The 20,753-nt window shown below is 35.8% G+C and overlaps 1 protein-coding gene across 1 annotated transcript in view; it reads left to right on the top strand.

Moving 5' to 3' along the window:
* The first annotated feature begins 15,880 nt into the window (after positions 1-15,880).
* The window catches only part of AGGF1 (angiogenic factor with G-patch and FHA domains 1), a 59,969-nt gene continuing 55,096 nt past the window's right edge, over positions 15,881-20,753 (top strand). Inside the window, exon 1 of the mRNA XM_051991947.1 lies at positions 15,881-16,572. Coding sequence (XP_051847907.1) covers positions 16,363-16,572 — 210 coding nt within the window. The 5' untranslated portion in view covers positions 15,881-16,362. The remainder of the gene's footprint in view (positions 16,573-20,753) is intronic.

Here is a 20,753-nt window from a genome sequence, read left to right as displayed (position 1 = left end):
ATCTTTTTTTTTTTTTTAAATGATGCTTTATTGCCACCTGCTGGCAAGAAATCATCTAGATTTGTTATATTATCCTCTGGCTTTCAGCAAATTAAGTAAAAGGGCATAAGAGAAATTAGGCTAAAGGTTTAATAGACCTATAAGACAGGAAGAAACCTTAATGATTCTTCTAGTTTATCCCTTATCTTTGTACAGTACTTCCCTTAAAAATAATTAACCAATTTTATCCCTTTCCTTTTATTACCTCTTAATGGTAATTTCATAACTATTTTCAATCAGAAATCCATTATTTAAAACCCTAAGCTTTATGACATTCTTAAGTTTTTCTAACTTCAGTGCAGTAATTCTATATGGTCATTAGTCTTTGCATAATATCTTCTATATACGTGAAATAGTAATTTTCATTCATTTGACTATCTTTATTGTGTTTCTTTAACATTTTCTTAGAGTTCTTAAGCTTTTAGAACTCTTTGTGGCTCTCTTATGAATTATAGTTAATTTTCTCTCTGTCTCTTTAATTTGCAATGGCCAGAACTGACTAAGTCTGAAAATATTGGGAAATTTCTAATTCAGGATCTATTATTTATTCTGTGGCTTTGGCAAGTCAATGACTTGACTTCTTATGATTTTAGTCCAAAAAAAAAAAAGGAGAATGGACCACATAATTTTAATGGCCTTTTAAGTTGTAAGTCTTTTAGTGACTTTTTGAAAACCCCTGTGAACATCTCACAACTTCTAACTGTTATCTGCATCAAGGATCACATCAACTCTATTCAGATGTATTATAGCCCATCTATAACTCAAAACATTCCTTGAGATTCAGAGAGTTAAAGTGACTTCTTCTCACAACTAGCAAATACAGAGGAAAAACTTGACCCCAATTCTTCCTGATTAAAATTCTCACATTGGACCCACAATTCCATGCTGTTTAACTATATATTGTGTGTGTGTGTGTATGTAAATATATATAGTGAACCATATATAGTTCTAGTAGAAGAAACTAGTAGAGCAAAATCAGAGCATACAAAAATACATTAAAGATGTCTTAATTAATTTTATGAAAAGACCCTTTGTTTTATTATAAGATTCCTGATGCATTAATTTAATTAACATGTCTCATGAAAACATTTAAAATCATTAGATTTATAAGAATTTATATGAATTATATATTTATAAGAATAAGTATAAAGACACATAGTTTTAGGGGAAAATCAATTACATAAAAGCAAAAATAAATGTTTATTAAGCACCTACTGTGTGCTAAGTACCCTACTAAGTGTTTTACAAATATTAGTTCCTTTTATCCTCTTAACAACTCTATGAAGTATGTGCTATTATTATTTCTATTTAACAATTGAGAAAACTAAGGCAAACAGAAATAAAGAGGTTTGCTCAGAGTGTCAACTCAACTAGTAAGTGTCTGAGGCTGAGATTTCAAGTTCAGCACTCCATCCACTTTGCCACCTGACAAAATACACCTGTACTACTTGGCACTGTCTCATGTTCAATAGATTAATGACCCTTCCCTTTCCTTGATTTTTTTCTCTTTTTTCAGGCAAAGCATAAGCCCCTAGTCCATCTGGTATATATCTGAGGTAGGGAACTGGACCTGAGATTTAATTGGTAGTGAGTGTCCCAGATGAGGAAAGTCATCCTATAATTTAAAGCATGAAAGAGTTGCCTAAAGCATCCAAACATTAAGTGACTTACCCAGATTTATACAGCTGTGCCACAGGTAAGAGTTGAGCCTAGAATTTGAAGGCAACTTTCTATGTTTTTTCTGCCAAAACATAATCATACAGTTTTTTTCTTGTATTTGCCAGCACTTAGTCAATGTTGAATATTATGCTTTTATGTAAAGCCAAATCAATTTTTCATTTTGATTTTGAAATTTTTATTTCATTATCTTTCAAGGTCCTAGGCTGCCTGCTTAGTTTGGGATCATCTGGGAACCTAATGAACTGATCAGCAAAGCCACTGTGTTCTCTAGTTTAAGATTATTGGCCTATTTGCTGGTGAATTTTATTTCAATTCACATGTACTTTTTAATAAGATACATATAGTCCCCAGCACAACATCTTGAGTACACTTAATATGTACTTGATGATAATGATAAGGACATTAGGCTTAGAAATGCTAGATCCTCTTCCAGAGAATGTTTCAGCGGGTTAAAGCAATTACTTAGCACTTTTATCCTAATTGCAATCACAGTCAAGTATTTGTCAGTAAAAGAGAAAAAAGAAATCTGTTTTTTAACAGATAATATGAAAATGTCCAGTCCTTTTATAAACACATGAAAAAGAACATTAATATACTTTTTAAACACTAAACTTAATCTTTTAATGTGACTTCATTTTTATTTTTAAAATTCAGATATATTTGAAACTGCCTGATGACAAAGAATCATTTACCCTATTTTCAACAGGGATAGGGAAGAAAGAAAAGTTCTAAGGGTGTTTCAGGACTCAAATGAAGCAATTATGACCCTATCCCAATCATTTAGTTGTCTAAAAGAATATTTTTCCCTTAAGTTTTAAGGACAACTTGTGGTTTTATATTACAGTCATTTCTAGGTTAAGAGCTGCCAAGACCCTCTCAGTGGGACAAAGTATTTTCATAGAGAGAAAACACTGTGTCAGAGTGACAAAATGTACTGTACTTTCTAAAGTCCCCATACCAGGGTGAAAAAACATACCGTCTTAGTGGAGGAGTGATGAGGCGAGACATCCAAGGATGATAAAATATGGATTCTATTTATTTCAAGGTCTTCCCCCTTTATATATCCTAATACACATGTGCTAAGTATATATTGCGCATATGAGACTACATAAAGAATTTGCTATTGAATGTAGTTTGCCACCTGGTATCACTTTGCCTCAATCACAACAGAGTTTATCACCAGCTCCTGACTTTTCAGAAAAGCCAAGAGCCCTTAGGGGAAATGGGGAGCTGACATTGTCAGCAGGTTCCCTCTGGGCTGAAGGATCTTATGCCTCACCCAGGGTTCCCCCACTCTCTGTGGCCCTCTACAAGAAAAATCTGCTAAAATGACAATGACTCAAAGATTTCCCATCAGCCACCCCAGAAATAATCATATTGCTATTTCCAGAGGGAAAAAAATCTGAGGCAATAACTTAAAGCCAGGTATCTGGCCTATCATTGTAATGTTCTCTCTAAAAGGTAATTTTCTGTTGAGATTTTCTTGGGCTCTCTGGGAGCAGCCTTCCTTTCAGTTCGGTAATCACCACAAGTACAGCCAGGTGTTAAAGTCCAAATCCTTTATTATCTCTTTCAAAGTCTTGTCTTCTTTCCTGGGGCCTGGTTAGCTTTCTTATAGTCCAGATCCTTTATTATCTCCTTCCTGGAGCTGGGCAGCTTTCTGGAGAGCCTTTCAGTCTGGCCTTGGTCTTAGTGAGGGAAGTGCAGGAGTTCAAGCCAGCCACCAGGAAGATCAAAGATAGAATTGAATTTCTCCCCTTAGTTCTGAGAATTTAAACTCCTGCTTCCAGTCCTTTGTCTTCTCTCTGAATGTCTCTGAATCTTCTTGGCTGAGGCTTCTAGCTTATATGCTCCACATTGAGTATACACCAATCATTATATCACTAGGAAACCATTATTTGTTGTAGATTTAAATCAGTGCTAAATTAGATTTAACCATTGTCTCCTCAATTCCACTTAGTATCTTGCTTCAAGTTGTGGCCCATGACATTTGCTTTCTTTTGTTTTTAGAACATAGAGAGTCAAGCTCTCTCTGATTTCTCAAGGAGGTAAGAACTCCAAAAAGGGAGGTGACTCCCTTCCCTGACTGCTCAAAAAAGGGGTGAAAACACCACAAAAGGAGGTGATCATGCCTTCCCTGACGTCTCAGGAAGGGAAATGAAACCACCAAAGGAAATGGGAAATGAGATCAGATTAGCAGGTTTCTGAAGGATCTCATTCTTAAAATAGGTATGCATAAATCCATCAATATGGGATGTATTACACATAATTATATAAATTACATAAGCACATAGTAACACAGGCTAGTAGTGATGTAACAAATAGCATGACTCAACATGAGGAATTATACATATCCCTAAGTCCTAGAAATAGTCCAAAAGGAATCTATTGTCTATTACTTCATGTGCCAGGAATCCAAGGATTCCTGCAAGTTTTGAAGTCCTGCAATAGTCTTATGAACAATTTTTCTTCTTGGGGAATCCAATGATTCCTGCTAGTTTTAAAGTTCTTTAATAGTCTTATCAACAATTTTTCATCTCAGGAAATCCAATGATTCCTGTCGGTTTTAAAATTCTGTAACAGAGTCATTATCAGCCATGCTTTTTTCAGTGTCAGATGTTAATTAGTTCTTTTCCTTTGTTTCTAGGTTTTTCTCTTTTTTCTGTCTCTCTTCAGGTGCTCGTAGCCACCCATTTGATTCCTTCTCTATCTGTGGAAATACAAGCAAACCCTCTCTCCCAAACAGTTAACCTATCTAGTCCCTTCTATTTACCACTTTCCAAATCTCTTCTCATCACCTGGCAATTACACTGGAGCTGCTCATTACATTGGAGCTGCTCACACTAGACACTGCCCTTTGTTGGATTAAAAAAGCCTGTATTTTCCCCAATTGTAATCCCTTTCTGCCATCTAATTGCTTCTCTGGTAATTGATCACTTCTAAAGACTCTCTGGGTGTAACCTCGGCTGCCATCATGCCCCACCTGTCTTTTGTTTAATATCTTGGAGCCTGGCCCTGCCTCTCTTTTCCCTGGGTCAGTCTACATTCTGAGGCCCAGTGGAAACCTTGGTTGCATTTTGGACATAGGGTTTTTAAATCTTATTCTCTCAACCTGTCTTCTCACTCTATCTCTATACTACATTGGGCTCTCAGATGTCCTACTTTTCCACATTGAAAGCATCAACAAGTCTCTCTAGAAGTCTCTTGCCAAGAGGAACCCTGTCTTCCCATGTTCATCATAGTCTGGGTATAATAAGCATTTGTGCCCACTGTGGCACAGTGTCTTATGATCTCCTCTAAAGGAGCATTTTTGTGTAGTCCCCATATAATTCTTCTGCAAACCTCACTGGCATTTTCCTTGGCCAGTTGTCTTATCATAATTCTTGTAGCTGCATTTTCTCCAGTGGTTCTTGTGACAGCTGTCTGCAAATGTCCCACAAAATCAACAAAAGGTTCATTGGGACCTTGCTCTATTTTTGTGAAGGCTTCCCCTTCATCTTTTCCTGGGAGGGAGCACCAAGCTTTGATTGCAGCAGTAGCAATTTGCTCATAAGCTGCTATGGGGTAATTTGTGCTGAATTGTCTGTGTACTGACCTTCACCTGCTAGTTGGTCAAAGGTAATTTGTATGTTAATTCCAGTTTGCTTATTGCATTGGGCTTGTATTCTGCATAATACTCAGAAAGCCACAACAAGTTTTGTCCAGATTCTAAACATGTCCTTGCTATGGAATGCCAGTCACTAGGGGTTAAAATTTCATAAGCCAAATTTTCTAGTAACATCTTAACATAAGACAATGTAGCCCCATAAAGAATGAAACCCTTTTTCAAATCCTTACTTTTTTCCAGATCAAAAGGAGTATGTCTTTTCCTTTGTTGACCTGAAGAGTCAAGCTCTTCAATTACAGGGTATGCATTTATTAAATCAGATATATCCTGTCTTTCTTTCTTAGCCTTCACCAGTGCCCTTTGTAATCTTGTCATAGGCTGCTTCATAGGTGGGCTGATTGTGTTACTGCCTCTCCCCCTCCTCCTTCTCCTTCCACCTATGAAGGATTAATTGAGGGAGGTAGGCCAGGGGATGGGGAATGCCCTAATTTCTCCTGCTTTGAAGCACCACACTCAAAATTGTACTTAACTTCATTCTTATCTGATTCTTCATCCTTTTCACCTAGTTTATCTGGATCCTCCCTCTCCTGCTCTTTCTTCTTTTTCCTTATCTATAACTTATATAATTTCTTAAAGCCAGTTGTATTAAATTATATGTATAAAATGTTTCTTTGGAAATTGAGTCAGGTCCATTATAATTGTAGTGTTCATATAGTTGCTCTCCTACTAATTTACACTCATCTGGATTTAATTCTTTTTCCTTAGAGAACCAAGGAGATGTATACTGTACAGTTTTTTAAAAGTTCAATGATCTGCTCCCAAGTTATAATTAAACCTTGATTTTTTATCAGTCTGACCAAGCTTTCAACACATTTTCCTTCTGGTGGAGAAACCTCTTTTCTAAACATTTGTCCTATTTTAGCTGGAATACTACTTTAATTCTTTACAAAGTTTCCTTCTTGTACTCACCCTAATTTCTGGATCAGAGAGACTTTTCCACTGAAATCAGGATCGGAGGCTTTTCTACTGAACTCAGGATCACATCAACCTCACATTCGGACACCAAAATGTAATGTTCTGTCTAAAATGTAATATTCTCTGTTGAGATTTTCTTGGGCTCTCTGGGAGCAGCCTTCCTTTCAGTTCAGTAACCATCACAAGTACAGCCAGGTGTTAAAGTTCAAATCCTTTATTATGTCTTTCAAAGTCTTGTCTCCTTTCCTGGGGCCTGGTTAGCTTTCTTATAGTCCAGATCCTTTATTATCTCCTTCCTGGGGTTGGGCAGCTTTCTGGAGAGCCTTTCAGTCTGGCCTTGGTCTTAGTGGGAGAAGTGCAGGAGTCCAGCTCAGTTACTAGGAAGATCAAAGATAGAATTGAATTTCTCCCTTTGGTTCTGAGAATTTAAGCTCCTGCCATCATTCCTTTGCCTTCTCTCTGAATATCTCTGAATCTAGCTTACATGCTCTACACTGAGTATACACCAATCATTATATCACTAGAAAAGCATTATTTGTTGTAGGATTAAATCAATGCTAAACTAGATTTAACCATTGTTTCCTCAATTCCACTTAGTACGTCGTTTCAAATTCTGGCCCATAACATATCATCTCCAAGTGAAAATCTCTATATTACTTACTATTTCCACTTATGGATTAAATCTGATTCATCTCACCTCACTGCATCCTTATTCCAAAGGAAGTCTCATGTGCAGTACAAGAATTTCAAAGCTGGTTCAGAAAACAGGAGCACAGAGGTTGGCTGACTACCAAGAAGACCCCAAAAAACTTTTACCACCTCCATTCAGGCTATAGAATGACTTCACAGACAGTTCTTCACAGACTTCACAGCAGAAGCTTCTGTTCTTATTTGCAGATTAAATAGTTTGTGGTTGTTGATGTTTGTTGAATTCACAATTAAAATAAGAACCCATAGGCCATTCTCCTAGAGGGATACCTGGGTACCAAAACTCAATTGTGTTGCTAAAGGAGTACCCCTAAAACCTAGACTAGCAGAAATGGACCCTTTGTTAATACAAAAAAAGGGCTGGATTCATAGGAAAGGAACTTTTTGTCCAGTGATAGGAGATCTAGGAGTAACTCTCTGTTTCTGAAAGAAAGTGCCTCCTTCAGGGGGGCCAAACTGGAACCTCATTAATGAAAAGCAGGGAAGATGTCTAAAGAGGAATAAAGATGGAATCCAGCCCAGTCTATAAATAAAAACCACAAACAAAGCCATTAGGAGTCAACTTCTGATAGATGAAGGCAATATGAAGCAGGCAATGTGATATACCTGAGGATATAAGGACCTTCAGATATAATAGAACTCTATTGTTTGTGTTCTATAAGTGGTGTTTGGAGAAATTTCATTCACTTGTAAATATGTTTGTCTTTACTTTATTAAGTCATCTAACAAGACACACAGAAAACAGATGTACTAATTTTCACAACTCTTTAGACATCTAGATCTATTTTGAGCCTAACTTCATAACCATGTTTGATCAGAACAAAAGTTGCAGAGAAGGGACCTGCCACTATTAAGCTGGACCAGTTGAAGTAGCTAGGTGTCCTAAGAGTTTACTGGGAGGAGAATATGACAGGCAGATTAAATCATCTCCCTTCAGACTCCGTTAGAACAAAGTCTGTGCACCCCTGTACCCAAAAGCCCTGAAAACATTAGCATGTTTTTCTCTCATCTCCCTCCCTTAGACTAGCTGCCCTACTTCTAGCCTAGCCCTAGATGTTTAAGATAACAGACCCTAGGGAGAAAGGATTCAGCAACCACAACTACTCAGAAAAGTCCAATGTCCTTGGAACTGACAAATGGCTCAACAGCAGAGACAACTACAAAGTATTTATATAAATGCTAGTAGAGAATATGCTTATGTCTCCTTTACTGCTATACCCTATGGATCATGACTACAATTGACTTACAGCTGAAACCTCTTCCCTTTGTCATCTCCTTCTTTTAGAAGGTGAGTTCTTTGAAAGCAAGGATTACCATACTTTTCTATTAATACTCCCAGCAATTATCAAAGTGTTTTGCATGATGTAAGTGCTTAACTAATGCTTTTCATTTATTTTCACTCATTTTTCATTCATTCAGAAGCTATTTAGTATAGCAAAACTGACATGCAATAACCTCTCCAACTCTAGCTTCTCTCTGTGTTGTTAACTTTCTTCTCTACAGTCACCAATACTCCTTTTAATCACAGCCTCTGAAATTCTACTGTTAACAAAGATGATGATACACATATAAAGAAAAATGCTACCATTTAACTTCTCATCCCTTCTTTCTCATCTTTTTTTTTTTCTTCTGTCACTGCTGCTCTAGTGACAGAAGCTAGTTCCTTTAGTTCTACATCTTCATCTAATCAATCTTGGTGTTTTATAGGTAATCATTAGGTCTTTAACTTTCCTTAATTACATTCATTTGTTGTTAAATGTTCAGAAGCCATTTTGCTGTTTTGTATTGTTTTGGTTACTTATGGGCCTGGAATAAGCTCAAAGTTTCTACAGAGCTATGGTTTTACTATATTACCAAATAAGTGGATATTTCCAATTAATACAGCAAAATCAAATATTTGAATCATATTTTTGAATATAATCAGTTCTGCTTAAGAAAACTATCTCTAATATTTAGAAGAATTGCACATCTTTAACCTATATTGGATTATTTGCTGCCTAGAGGAAGATAGAAGGGAAGAATGGAGGGAGAAAAATATGAAACATAAGGTTTTGCAAGAGTGAATGTTGAAAACTATCTTTGCATGTGTTTTGAAAAATAAAAAACTTTTATAAAAATGGTTTAATGGTAAAAAAAAAATACTTCAATAAAAATAAAATTTTAAAACAAAAAAATAAAATAAAATTTAGGTTGATATTGTAAAAAAACAAAAAAAGAAAATTATCTTCAATTTTTCAAATTGATTAGATATAAGAAAAAATCATGTACAGAACCCAGAATAAGCAGGCACTTAAAAGTTTGTTAATAAAAGTAACATACAAAAGGTTATAAAATGAGATATTAAAACATTTCATTAATGAATATGGATGCAAGAATTCAAAATAAAATACTAGCTGGGAGACTGCAGCAATATATTATAAAGATTATATAATATGACCAAGTAGGATTTATACCAAGGACTGCAGGAATGGTTTAACATAAGGAAAACAACACAATTGATTATATCAATAATAAAAACCATATGATTATATAAATAGATACAGAAAAAGCTTTTGATGAAGTACAACAATTATTGCTATTAAAAACATTTGAAAGCATAGGTATAAGTGGATTTTTCCTTAAAATAATAGGAAACATCTACCTAAAATCATCAGAGAGCATTATTTGTAAGGAGGCTATGATAGAAGTCTTCCCAATAAGATCAGGAGTAAAATAAGGATGCCCATTATCACCAATATTATTCAATATTGTATTAGAAATGCTAGCAATAGCAAACAGAGAAGAAAATAATTGCAAGAATCAAAATGGGCAATGAGATGACAAAAATATCTTTTTGCTGATATGATAATATATTTAGAAAATCCTAGAGATTCACCTAAAAAGCTAATTGAAACAATAATTTTAGCAAAGTAGCAACATATAAAATAAACTCACATAAACCATCAGCATTTCTATATATCATTAACAAAATCCTTTAAGAAAAGATATTAAGAGACACCCCATTGAAAATAATTATAGACAACATAAAATACCTGGTAGTCTACCTGACAAGACAAATCTAGGAACTTTATCAACATAATAATAAAATACTTTTTAATACAAAGTCATATTTAAACATAGTCAAATGGTATCCTATAGAGTAGGATGGGAAAGGGGGAGGATACAAAGTCATATTGAAATATAGTCAAATGGTATCCTATAGAATAGGATGGGAAAGGGGGAGGAGGGGAGAGACAGTTTGGAATTTCAAATGTAACCCAAAAAATAAATTAAAAAAAAAAAGAAAAAATGAGATGATATCAATGAAATTATACAATTCTATGTCTCTTATCTTCCATGGAAAAATCACAGACTCATACAATAATGCATTAATTTAGCAAAACATATTGTTTTTTTACCTTAGGTAGTACTCAACTTTCATAAGTTCCTTAATAACTAGAATTGTAAACAAGTTGGCAAGTCTTAAATTATCTTGAGATTGAATTTAATTCAAAATGTACTAAAATACTATTAAAGAAAAATGTGTAATTTTACAAAAATAAATTAACCTTTAATATGCCAGGAAATATATATTTAAACATGAAATCCAAATATTTGCATAATTAAAATTTTACTCATCTTGTAGTTAAAGGCCCTGCAACAAACTGAAACCTACATTGTCAATGTAGGCACCAAGAAAAAGAGCATCCATTCAAAATTGTAGCTCTTAAGCTCTCACAGATATATTTATTTTTTTAAGTTTTATTGATCAGTTTGTTTTATGGTACAAATATTTGTAGATTATTCTTATTTTATGAAAAATCTCTTATAGTAAAGGGAAACAAATAAAACTAGTAATATATTGACTTCATCTGAAAATGTAACATTTCACATCTATAGCACTCTATAATCTTAATTTTTTTTTGAGGCAATTGGGGTTAAGTGACTTGCGTAGGGTCACACAGCTAGGACATCTTAAGTGTCTGAGATCAGATTTGAACTCTGGTCCTCCTGACTTCAGGACTGGTACTCTATCTACTGCACCACTTGGTTGCCCCCTATCATCTCAATTTTTTAAAAGAATATAAATCTATTGTCTCTCTTTGAACTCCTACATCATTGAAAAAAGAAAAAGAAAAACTCAATTCCTTTTATTTTTTATTTATTTTTTAACACATTGCTTTATGAATCATGCTGGGAGAGAAAAATTAGATCAAAAGACAAAAACCATGGGAGATTAAAAAAAAATTAAAAAGAAATGAACATAACATATGTTGATTTACAATCCTTAGCTCTTTTTCTGGATGCAGATGGTATTTTCTGTCCAGTCTTTAGATCACTGAACCACTGAGAACCAAGCCTTTTATAGTTGATCATTGCACATTCTTGCTATTATTATGTATAATGTATTACCAGTTCTGCTTGTTTCGCTCAGCATCAATTCATGTAAATCTTTCCAGGTCTTTCTAAAATTTATTTTGATCATTGTTTTATTGAACAATTCATCACTTTTTTTAATAGAACCATAATATTCCAATACCTTCATATACCACAACTTATTCAGCCATTCTCCAGTTAATAGGCAACTACTCATTTTCCAATTTCTTGCTACCACAAAAAGAGCTGCTACAAATATAAAAGCTGAATTCCTTGTAACAAATATGCAAATAGTCATATGTTTATCTAGTCTCCTGTATATACAATCATTAAGGGGATTTGTTTTGATTAACTGGAAAACTGACCATATGGTTAAAGTGTATAACAAAAGGGATGGAAAATGCTGATTTTTTTCCCTAATGCATTCCCAGAACTGGGGTATCCAATAACTAAAGTCCTAGTGAAGAATCTCTCAACTAATTCCTCACATATTTGAAGGACCAATATTTAATGCCAGACAAACTCCCATGTTAAGTAACCCCTTTGGACTTCCTTTCCCAACCCTCTATTGCACAGGCAGGCTTGCTTGCAAAATTCAGAGACAGTTTTTAGGATGGAGGTGAGGGTTGCAAGACACTAAAAGAAGCACATTTTAAGTTCATTATTCTACTATTTAGCACAAAGGAGAAAATTTGACTGTATAGACTACTGAAAAGAGATATAGCAGACCCTAAGAAAGTAAATCTTCTCAGACTGACTGAATGAAAAATCACTTAAGTACTTATTCTATGCTGAAAATGCAAATAAAAAAGTATGAAAAGTTCTACTCATAAGAAATTCACATTTTAATAAGGAAAAATAACACACATATGAGGTTGCAAGTCAAGTGGGAAGGACCCAAGGTTCTTAGGACATAGCAGAGGGTAATGCATGTTCTTTAATATTCATGTTATCTTTTTTGCATGAAAATATTTGCATATTGTCTTCCCCACTTGACTTTGAAGTCCTTGAGGTAAAGAACTGTTTTTGCCTTTGTATTCCCCCAGTGTGTAGTACAGTACCTGATACATAGTAGAGTCTTAAGAAATGCTAGTTTTATTTCTATTAAAAGACCATATTCATTTCTGATGTTTTACTTGACAGTGGCAAGAACATTCTTTTCTGCGTCTTCCCTATCTATGGTTGCTAAAGAGGCAGTGGCCAGGTGATAACTCCAACTGGTTTGTTCTCCTTTCTCAACTCCCACTTGCAGGGGCAGAATTGTTTGCAACATGTAGAAATCATTTGAGGATGGCAAGACACTACTGGAATAATGTTCTAAATGCATTAATTATATTATTCAGAAAAAAGGAAAAAAGCCCGCTGACTTTATGCTCAGAAAGGATAACAAAATAAGGGTGCTGGCAGAAAGGCTGAGTACTGTTATTCCTGAGGCCTGGGGACTTATTTGCTCATTAGTAACAGCTAGTCAATATTTAATGTTAATGGCAGTTGCCCAGCAGTTGATAAGTAGAAGTATGATTTGAAATCTTGACCTAGCCAGGAACATGACTATTCTACTCACACTGACATCTAGGACTAAGAGGGAAGGGGAGGTGCTTGCTTTGTGTGCCTTGCTGATAAATTCTTCCAACTCTTCTTGCTCCCCTAAATCCATCACCCCTCTCCCACATCTAGGTTATGCTAACTCAGTATGTGTGCTTCATGAGGAAAACCTTCCTAATAATTGGAACAATCCAAAAAGGAAAGAGGTTTGTCTCAGAAGATAGTGGATCTTCACTGGAGAGGTTTAAGCAAAGACTAAATAAATACCTGCCAAGACATTTTGTAGGGTGATTTTTGCTCAAGTATCACTTGAGATCTTTTCAAACTTAGAATCGTGATATTAGCTTTCTGGGTTTCATTTTCTTCATCTATAACAATCTAGACTAGATGAGTGCTAATGTGCCTTCTTTAACTTTAAACTATAAAGTTTGAAAGAAGTAAGCTTAGTAAATAAAGGAAGTACTGCTTAAAGCAAAAAAATTTAGTCAATTTTCATTTTAAAAAAAAAAGTGAATAGAGCTGACCTTGGAGTTAGATATACCTGCATTCAACTGCTTCTTCACACTGATATATATTATGTTAAACTATAGAAAATCTCAGTGCTCCTTGCTTAAGACTACAAGCTGCAAAGCACCTTGTTTATCAGTAAATTAGTAAAAAAGGAATTTCTTCCCTGAGAACTCCCTACACATGTAAAATCATAGATATGGACCCAAACAAACAAAAAAGTTTATTTAAATTAATGGGTGATAGAACCAAAATTCATTATTATCAATCTTTGTAGTTCTCACCAAAGACAAGTTATGTTTTCTTATTAAAATATTCCTTGAAGTTAATTGTCAGACATATTAAGCTAGATGGCCCAGGAAGATGTGCCAGTCTAGTAATTCTTATTTTTTTACTTAAGGTCCTGAAAGGCTTTAAAATGGCATGGTGATAGGAGATGATATGCTGAGATCAGACTTTATTTTGAAAATACACACACACACACACAAACACATCCCCTTTCTAACCCTCAAATCTGAGAGAAAGATCATCTCTTATGGGGACAGATTAGGAGAATTTTGATTTTTAGGGCTGTGTACAAAGGCTAGGGAAAGTAGTCTTCTTCCAGGGCTCTAAACAGCAACAAAAATGACAGCTAGAATTTATTACACTTTAAAGTTTTCAAGTATTTTACATATTAACTCATTAAATCTGTAATCTACTCTGTGAGGTACATACTGCTAGTGTTCTTAATCTTTCCATTTTATAGATGAAAAAAGTGAGATACAGAAAGGCTAAATGAGTTGCCCAGTCATATAACTAGTAAATGTCTTAGCAATTAGTAAATGTCTTAGCTAGTATTTGAACACAGATTTTTCTGAATCTATGTGCTGTGCTTCTATGCATTGTGAACAAGCAAAACAAACACATAACAAGCATTCTAAAACATGACATCGTATTCATAGAATCATAGTTCTAGAGTTGAAAAGGGCACTTTGTGCCCATCTAGGCCAATCTCCTCATTTTTCAAAGAAGGAAATTGTTATGGGAATTTTTATTAACTCACGTCTATTTTTATTATTTGGGGCTCAGGTCATTCTGTTACTTTTGGTGAACTAAAAGCCTGTCTTCTGTTACTATTAATCTCACCCAAAACTTAGAATAATAATGCTAAGGGAGGACTGTTTGACATTTGTCTGATAGATTTGGTTCTTCTCAGCGGTTCAGTGAATCAAGGCAATTTCAATAAACTATGGATGAAAAACACCATCTACATCCAGAAACAGAACTATGGAGACCGAATGTAAATCAACACATGCCGTGTTTACTTTTTTTTTTCTAGTGTTTTTTTTTTCTCTCTTGTGATTTTCCCCTTTTATTCTTATTTTTCTCTTCTAACATGATTCATAAGGAAATGTTAAAAAAAAAAAAGGTATATTCTTTTTACATGTAACTGGGGAAAATAATAATAATAATAACAGGCATTCATCAGATAAAAGTTTAAGGGGAGTTGGAGCTTCTCAAAATGATTTACGTACTTGTTAGCTCCCCTGGCTAACTGACGAAAGGATTTCCCTCATACCAGTTTTCTTGGTTATCTTGGTGACATATAACTCTTTCCTCTCAACCGGCTTATTGTGAACCCTCTAATTTGTAACCTGACCTAGTTTACTTAAAGAGTCTATGTTTTCTTAGGGAATGTATGAAACTATGACTTGCTTAACAAAATTTGTTCAACTTTTATTTTGAAAGAAACATGATGAAGAATGCAGCCAAGGATGAATTTACAATAATTCAATTTGTAAAAGAATAATTTCTTTCCTCACTCTAACATAATTTAGTTTGTTAAAAAGCTTTGTTAGAATCCTAATTATCAGATTAATTTTCCCCCAAGTTCTGCATCTATATTAAGCATAATAAAATCTAGGTTTTTATTTTTATAATTTCTGCGTTATAATAGATCAATTTTGGCAGCAGTTATCTACCCCATAAACTCAAAAAAAAAAAAGATAAATGCTAAATTCCAGACAAATTACCTGATTTCTCATTACTATACTGAGCGAAAACTTTCTCAAAGCTGAGAAATGCAAAATACATATAAGAACTAGAATTTACTGACCTGTTATATATTACATATTATATATAATGTATTTGTTATATGCATATAATATATGTTATATCGTTTTGCAAATATCTCATTTTATCCTTATAATAATTCTAGATGTGTTGTTGTTGTCATTTTACAGAAGGGGAAATTGAGGCAAACAGCTGAAGTGACTAGACCAGAGTCACTCAGCTATTAAGTTTCTGAAGCTGCATTTGAACTCGGGACTTCCTGACTTACTACATCACACATATCATCAGGGTCTTTCCATTCTCCTAAAAACACTAAAATCAGTCAACACTACAACCCAAATTATTCCCGTCTCTCTTAACTCAGCTAGCCCCTCCAGCACAAAAAGCGCACGCGCATCAATTTCACTGTTCTGCTCTCTGGCTGCAAGCGGAGACCAAAGGGGTATCGTCACTTCCGGCTCCGTTGGGGAACACGTCCGGGTGACGCGCGGCCCTTGTGCGTCCGCTCCTCGCCTCCCGCCCTCCCCGCGCCCAGTCGGTAACCGGAGAAATTAAAGTTGTTGCCAATAAAGTTTTCGCTGTTGTGGTTCAGAAGTTAGCCCGCGCCTCCGGCACCGACGGTAGCCGCCAGCACCGCTCCTCCTCGCCCGGGCCGGGACCGAGGCCTGGACCGTGCCGTTGGGCCTCGATTCCTCTGTCCGTGGTTCCCGCAGGCGCGGCAAGAGGCTCAGTTCGGGGAGGCATGGCCGGCGGCAGCCGCCGTCATGTCAGTGTCAGGCGGCTCCGCGCGTCCCGCACCCTCCGGCTGCCGCTGAGCCCTCGGGCCGCCTCCTGAGCGCGGCTTCTCGGCCCTCTTTTCCCGGGGCGCTGCCGCCGGGACTCGAGGCTCCATGGCCTCCGCGGCCCCTTCCCCTCCACCCCGCTCCCCATCTCCGCCGGCCGCCGAGCCCGAGCTGGTGCAGCTGCGGCGCAAAGTGGAGAGGCTGGAGCAGGAGCTACGCAGTTGCCGGCGCCAAGTGCGCGACATCGAGAAGGTGCTGCAGCACACTGAGCGCCTGTACCAGGGCGCGGAGAGGTGCAACCAAGAGCTGCGCTCCCAGGTAACCCGCGGCCGGGCCCTCTCCCCGGGACCCGCTCCTCCCGACCTTTAGCAGTAACTTTGCGTGTTTCATCCTGCCGATTCCGCGTCTCATCTCTTCCAGGCACCCACCATCCCCAAGGCTCTTTTGGAAGGAGACTGCTCACATAGCATGGCTTTATGTTTGGCTTTTTAAATTGCACCCTTGAGTGAAGAATGAAGAGCCAGTTAGAATGAGAGCTAATGCTCCCAGTGATTTTTTTACTTTGTACTTACGGCAAAATCTAATCGTGCTTTTCTGAGCAGGCAATTTATGTTCCAGACACTGTCATATCCTGCTACTTTCTTCCCAACTTATTTTAATATAGATACTTTTAGTTGTCAGTCGTTAAACATTAGATACTTTATGTTGACCGCAGTACTTACATCTAAGTAATCACAACTTTGTGTTGAATGGAATCTTAATTTCCAAACAATTATGTTTGACTTCTTTAGCTCCAGTCAGAAGTGACAATCTTAGCAAAATATTTTGATTGGAAGGTTCTGGGTTACCTTTTCCTTATCCATAAAATGACAGGGTTGGGCAAGCTGGTATCCATGGTAACTTCAAGTCCTAAATTCTATCAATTTATGTATATGTATAATATATATTGTATGTGCACACAGCATATACAATACATATTACCCTCAAGTTTTTTTTTTTTTTTTTTTAACCAAAGTTGAATATGTTTGTTTACTTAATACAGCAAATTATAAGGTAACACTGTTGAGTTCAGGTCATTTAAAAATTCTGTAAACTTTTGCATCAGCTGAAATGGTTACATTTTTTTGTGAGTTTGTATCTAACCATGATCTATTTTCCTGTCTTTCTTTCTGTCTTAAGCCTTCTAAACATATTTTTGGTTCCCATCAGCACCTCCACTCTTCAGTATTTTCTCAAGCCACCATCCCCACTTCTGACTTCACTTTTCCTCCTTTTTAAATCTAGACCCTATACTTAGCTACACTGTTCTCTATTCTCAAATCACTACTTATACCTTGCCAAACTTTGACCCTGGACTACTACTACCATCTATCTCCTACTTACTTACTACTGAAAAAGCTAGAAAAACTAACCGTGCAGACTGGGCTTATTATAAATTCATATAGCATAACAATCCTTTTATTTCTCTCTGATTGCTTTTCTGTTATATTGTCCGATTGTGGGGGGCAGGGACTTCTTTTGCATTTCCAGTATTTAGCATGAGTTTAGCATCTAGTAGGTGCTTAATAAATGTTAATTGACTCCCCACTGAAGCTATTCCAAACATCCATATGCCTCCCACACCATCCCTTTTAGGACCCCAACTCTTTACTTAACTAAGAAAAAGAGGCCTTTAAATAATAGCACCTTCTTTTCCCTTTCACTTCTAAGAAATACTTGAAATTGTCCCCTAGTTCTGACAAAATAAGGTAGATCTTCCTGCTAAGGTATCTACTCTTCAACTTCTTTTCTTTTGGTTCCTTCTTATAGGGACTGCAAAAATGCTCATCTTCCACCGCCCTTTGCGGGGAGAGGGAGACCAAACAAACCCTTGATTAGATACTGCCATCAACTTAAGCTGTCCTACAGCATTCCTTTCTTTCTCAAACTTAGACAAAAAACTATTGACATTCCTAATTACTTTTTATTTTTTTGACATTCCTAATCCTTTACTAATTTTTCTGTCATTCATTCCTCTACTCTTTTCAATCTTGTGGTCCAGATTAATAACTCTTTACTGAACCTGCTCTCATCAAAGTTACTAAAGCACTTAATTGTCAAGTTATTTCTCAGTTTTCTTTTAACTGTCTATTTCATTTGACATTGTTGAACACTTTCTTCTTTCTAGGTCTTCATGACTACATTCTCCTGGTTCTCTTCCTACCTAATTGTTACTTCTAAGTCTTCTTTTCTGGTTGTTCATTAGTATTACATTTGGATCCTGACCTCTGTATGTCTCTTGTCTTTCACTTTCTCTCTCTTTTTCTCTTCCCCTTCCTCTCTTTTTTTCTATCCTTCCTATTTTCTTTCTCGATCAACTCATTGTTTCCTTTGAGTTTAGTTGATTTCAAAATCGTTTGTTTTTATCAATTTCCTGAGTTCAGCCCTGTATCACCAGTTGTCTACAAGTCTTTTAAAACTAGATAGCCTGTAGGCCTCACATCTGTCAATTTTAAAATAGAACTCATTATCATTTCCCCTAAATCCACCCTTCTTTCAAATTTCCCCTTTTCCATCAAAGGCAACACCATGTTTTCTATCTTCCAGGTTCATAATTTTATCATTATCCTAGATTCCTCATTTTCTCTGACCTTACATGTTAAATCAATTCCTTTCACTTGTATACAGTTTCTAATGGGTCTCCTTTCGTCTTCATCCCCAATTCATCCTCCATTCCTGCTGCCAAAATGTTTTTCTAAAAGCACAGATCTGACAATTTTACCTCCTTGTTTAATAAATTCCAGTGGCTCCCTATTGGCTCTAGGATAACATTTATTCTTCAGTTCAGCTATTAAAGCGCCTTACAACTTGACTCCAACTTAGAATTCTAGCCTGACTGGGTATTGCTTCCCCCCCTTTCCCCTACAGTCCAGTCAAACTAGCCTTCCTCGGACATGATCATATAATATCTCCCGTATCTGTGTCTAATTTGTTAGTGTAATTCCTTCCAAACTGTTAGGCATTTTTTCCACTTGTGTCTGCATCCAACTCTTCATGATAATATTTAGAGTTTTTTTTTTTTTTTTTTTTTTTTTTTACTGGGGTAATTGGGGTTAAGTGACTTACCCAGGGTCACATAGCTAGGGAAGTATTAAGTATCTGAGGCTCAGATTCTCCTGATTTCAGGGTGGTGCTGTATCCACTGTGCCATCTAGTTGCCCCTGTTTAGGGATTTTTTTGGCAGAGATACTGGAGTGGTTGTCCATTCTTTTTCCAGCTCATTTTATAGATAAGGAACTTAAACAGGGTTAAGTGACTTTCCCCAGAGTCACATAGCTAGTAAATGTCTGAGGTCAGATTTGAACTCAGTAAGATCAGTCTTTCTGATTCCAAGCCCGGTGCTCTATCAACCCTGTGCCATCTTAAAAATGTTTATATTGTTGACTTTTTCAGCTCATTAAACCAAAAAATATATGAACAAAAAGGGCAGCAAAGCTTCAGAAAGAAGTTATAGTTTTTAAAGTATTTGATTCTAGGTTGATTTTACATATATTTGTTCCTGTATAATTAGAAAGTGTTTTTATCAAGCTTTTAAGAAATATTTGATCATGAGTTTAATATGAAAGAGATGGCATGGATAATTGAAAGTTACTTTAGTTTTTCACGTCAGCCCTCTTCCCACTGCCCCTGTTTTTCTGCTTGTAAGTGGCTAAAAATGTGAAATAGCCAAAAGTAAGCAGATGGAGGAAATAAGTGTAATCTAGACTGATTTTACATAACGGCACATAGTCAAGAATTGATTCTCAATTTTTCGTCAACTTTCAATTACTACAGAACTTATCCAGAGATATTATAGTCTGCCTAAAGATAGAGCAAAGAGAATATAACTTATAGTGAACTAACATTATTTTATATTAAAGCTATGTCAAGCTATGGCATGTTGAAAAAGAAACTTGCTTTTCGTGTAGTCATATGCCCTTGTTATCATAGTGGTACAGTTAGGGTCCCTTCAAGGACTCAGAAGGCATAAGCAGATATAGGAGAATTAATATCTTAGTGGCTAACATAGTTTGCTTCTTTCAGAGCAGTAGTTTTTAATCATGAAACTGCTATTTTAAGAAATCTGAGCAAAAAAGCATTTAAACTGCATTAATGTATTTAATTAAGTATATATTATCAAGGTTGAAGGGTATTGAGTAATATTACAGATTTAATTATAATATAGATAGGAATTTGTATTTTCCTAGTTTTATAATTCTCTATGGAGAACTACTAACCTTTTTATTATTAATATCATATTTATAAACCATTTGACATATTGGATACAAAGAGTCCATTTAGGGATTTTTTTTTTATCTCCTTCAATTAGTTACTGATTTCTGTAAGAATTAATGCAGGAAATATTAAGAATCATTATATCCAATTCTTCAAATTAATAGCAAAGATAAAAGAAATATAGTGATAGTGTTGTATTTTAGAAAAGAGACCAATTGCTGTCTGTATCCTTAAAAAAAAAAGCC

This window comes from Antechinus flavipes, chromosome 1 (assembly GCF_016432865.1).
Source record: "Antechinus flavipes isolate AdamAnt ecotype Samford, QLD, Australia chromosome 1, AdamAnt_v2, whole genome shotgun sequence".
NCBI lineage: Eukaryota > Metazoa > Chordata > Mammalia > Dasyuromorphia > Dasyuridae > Antechinus > Antechinus flavipes.
This window is presented reverse-complemented; position numbering and strand designations above follow the sequence as displayed.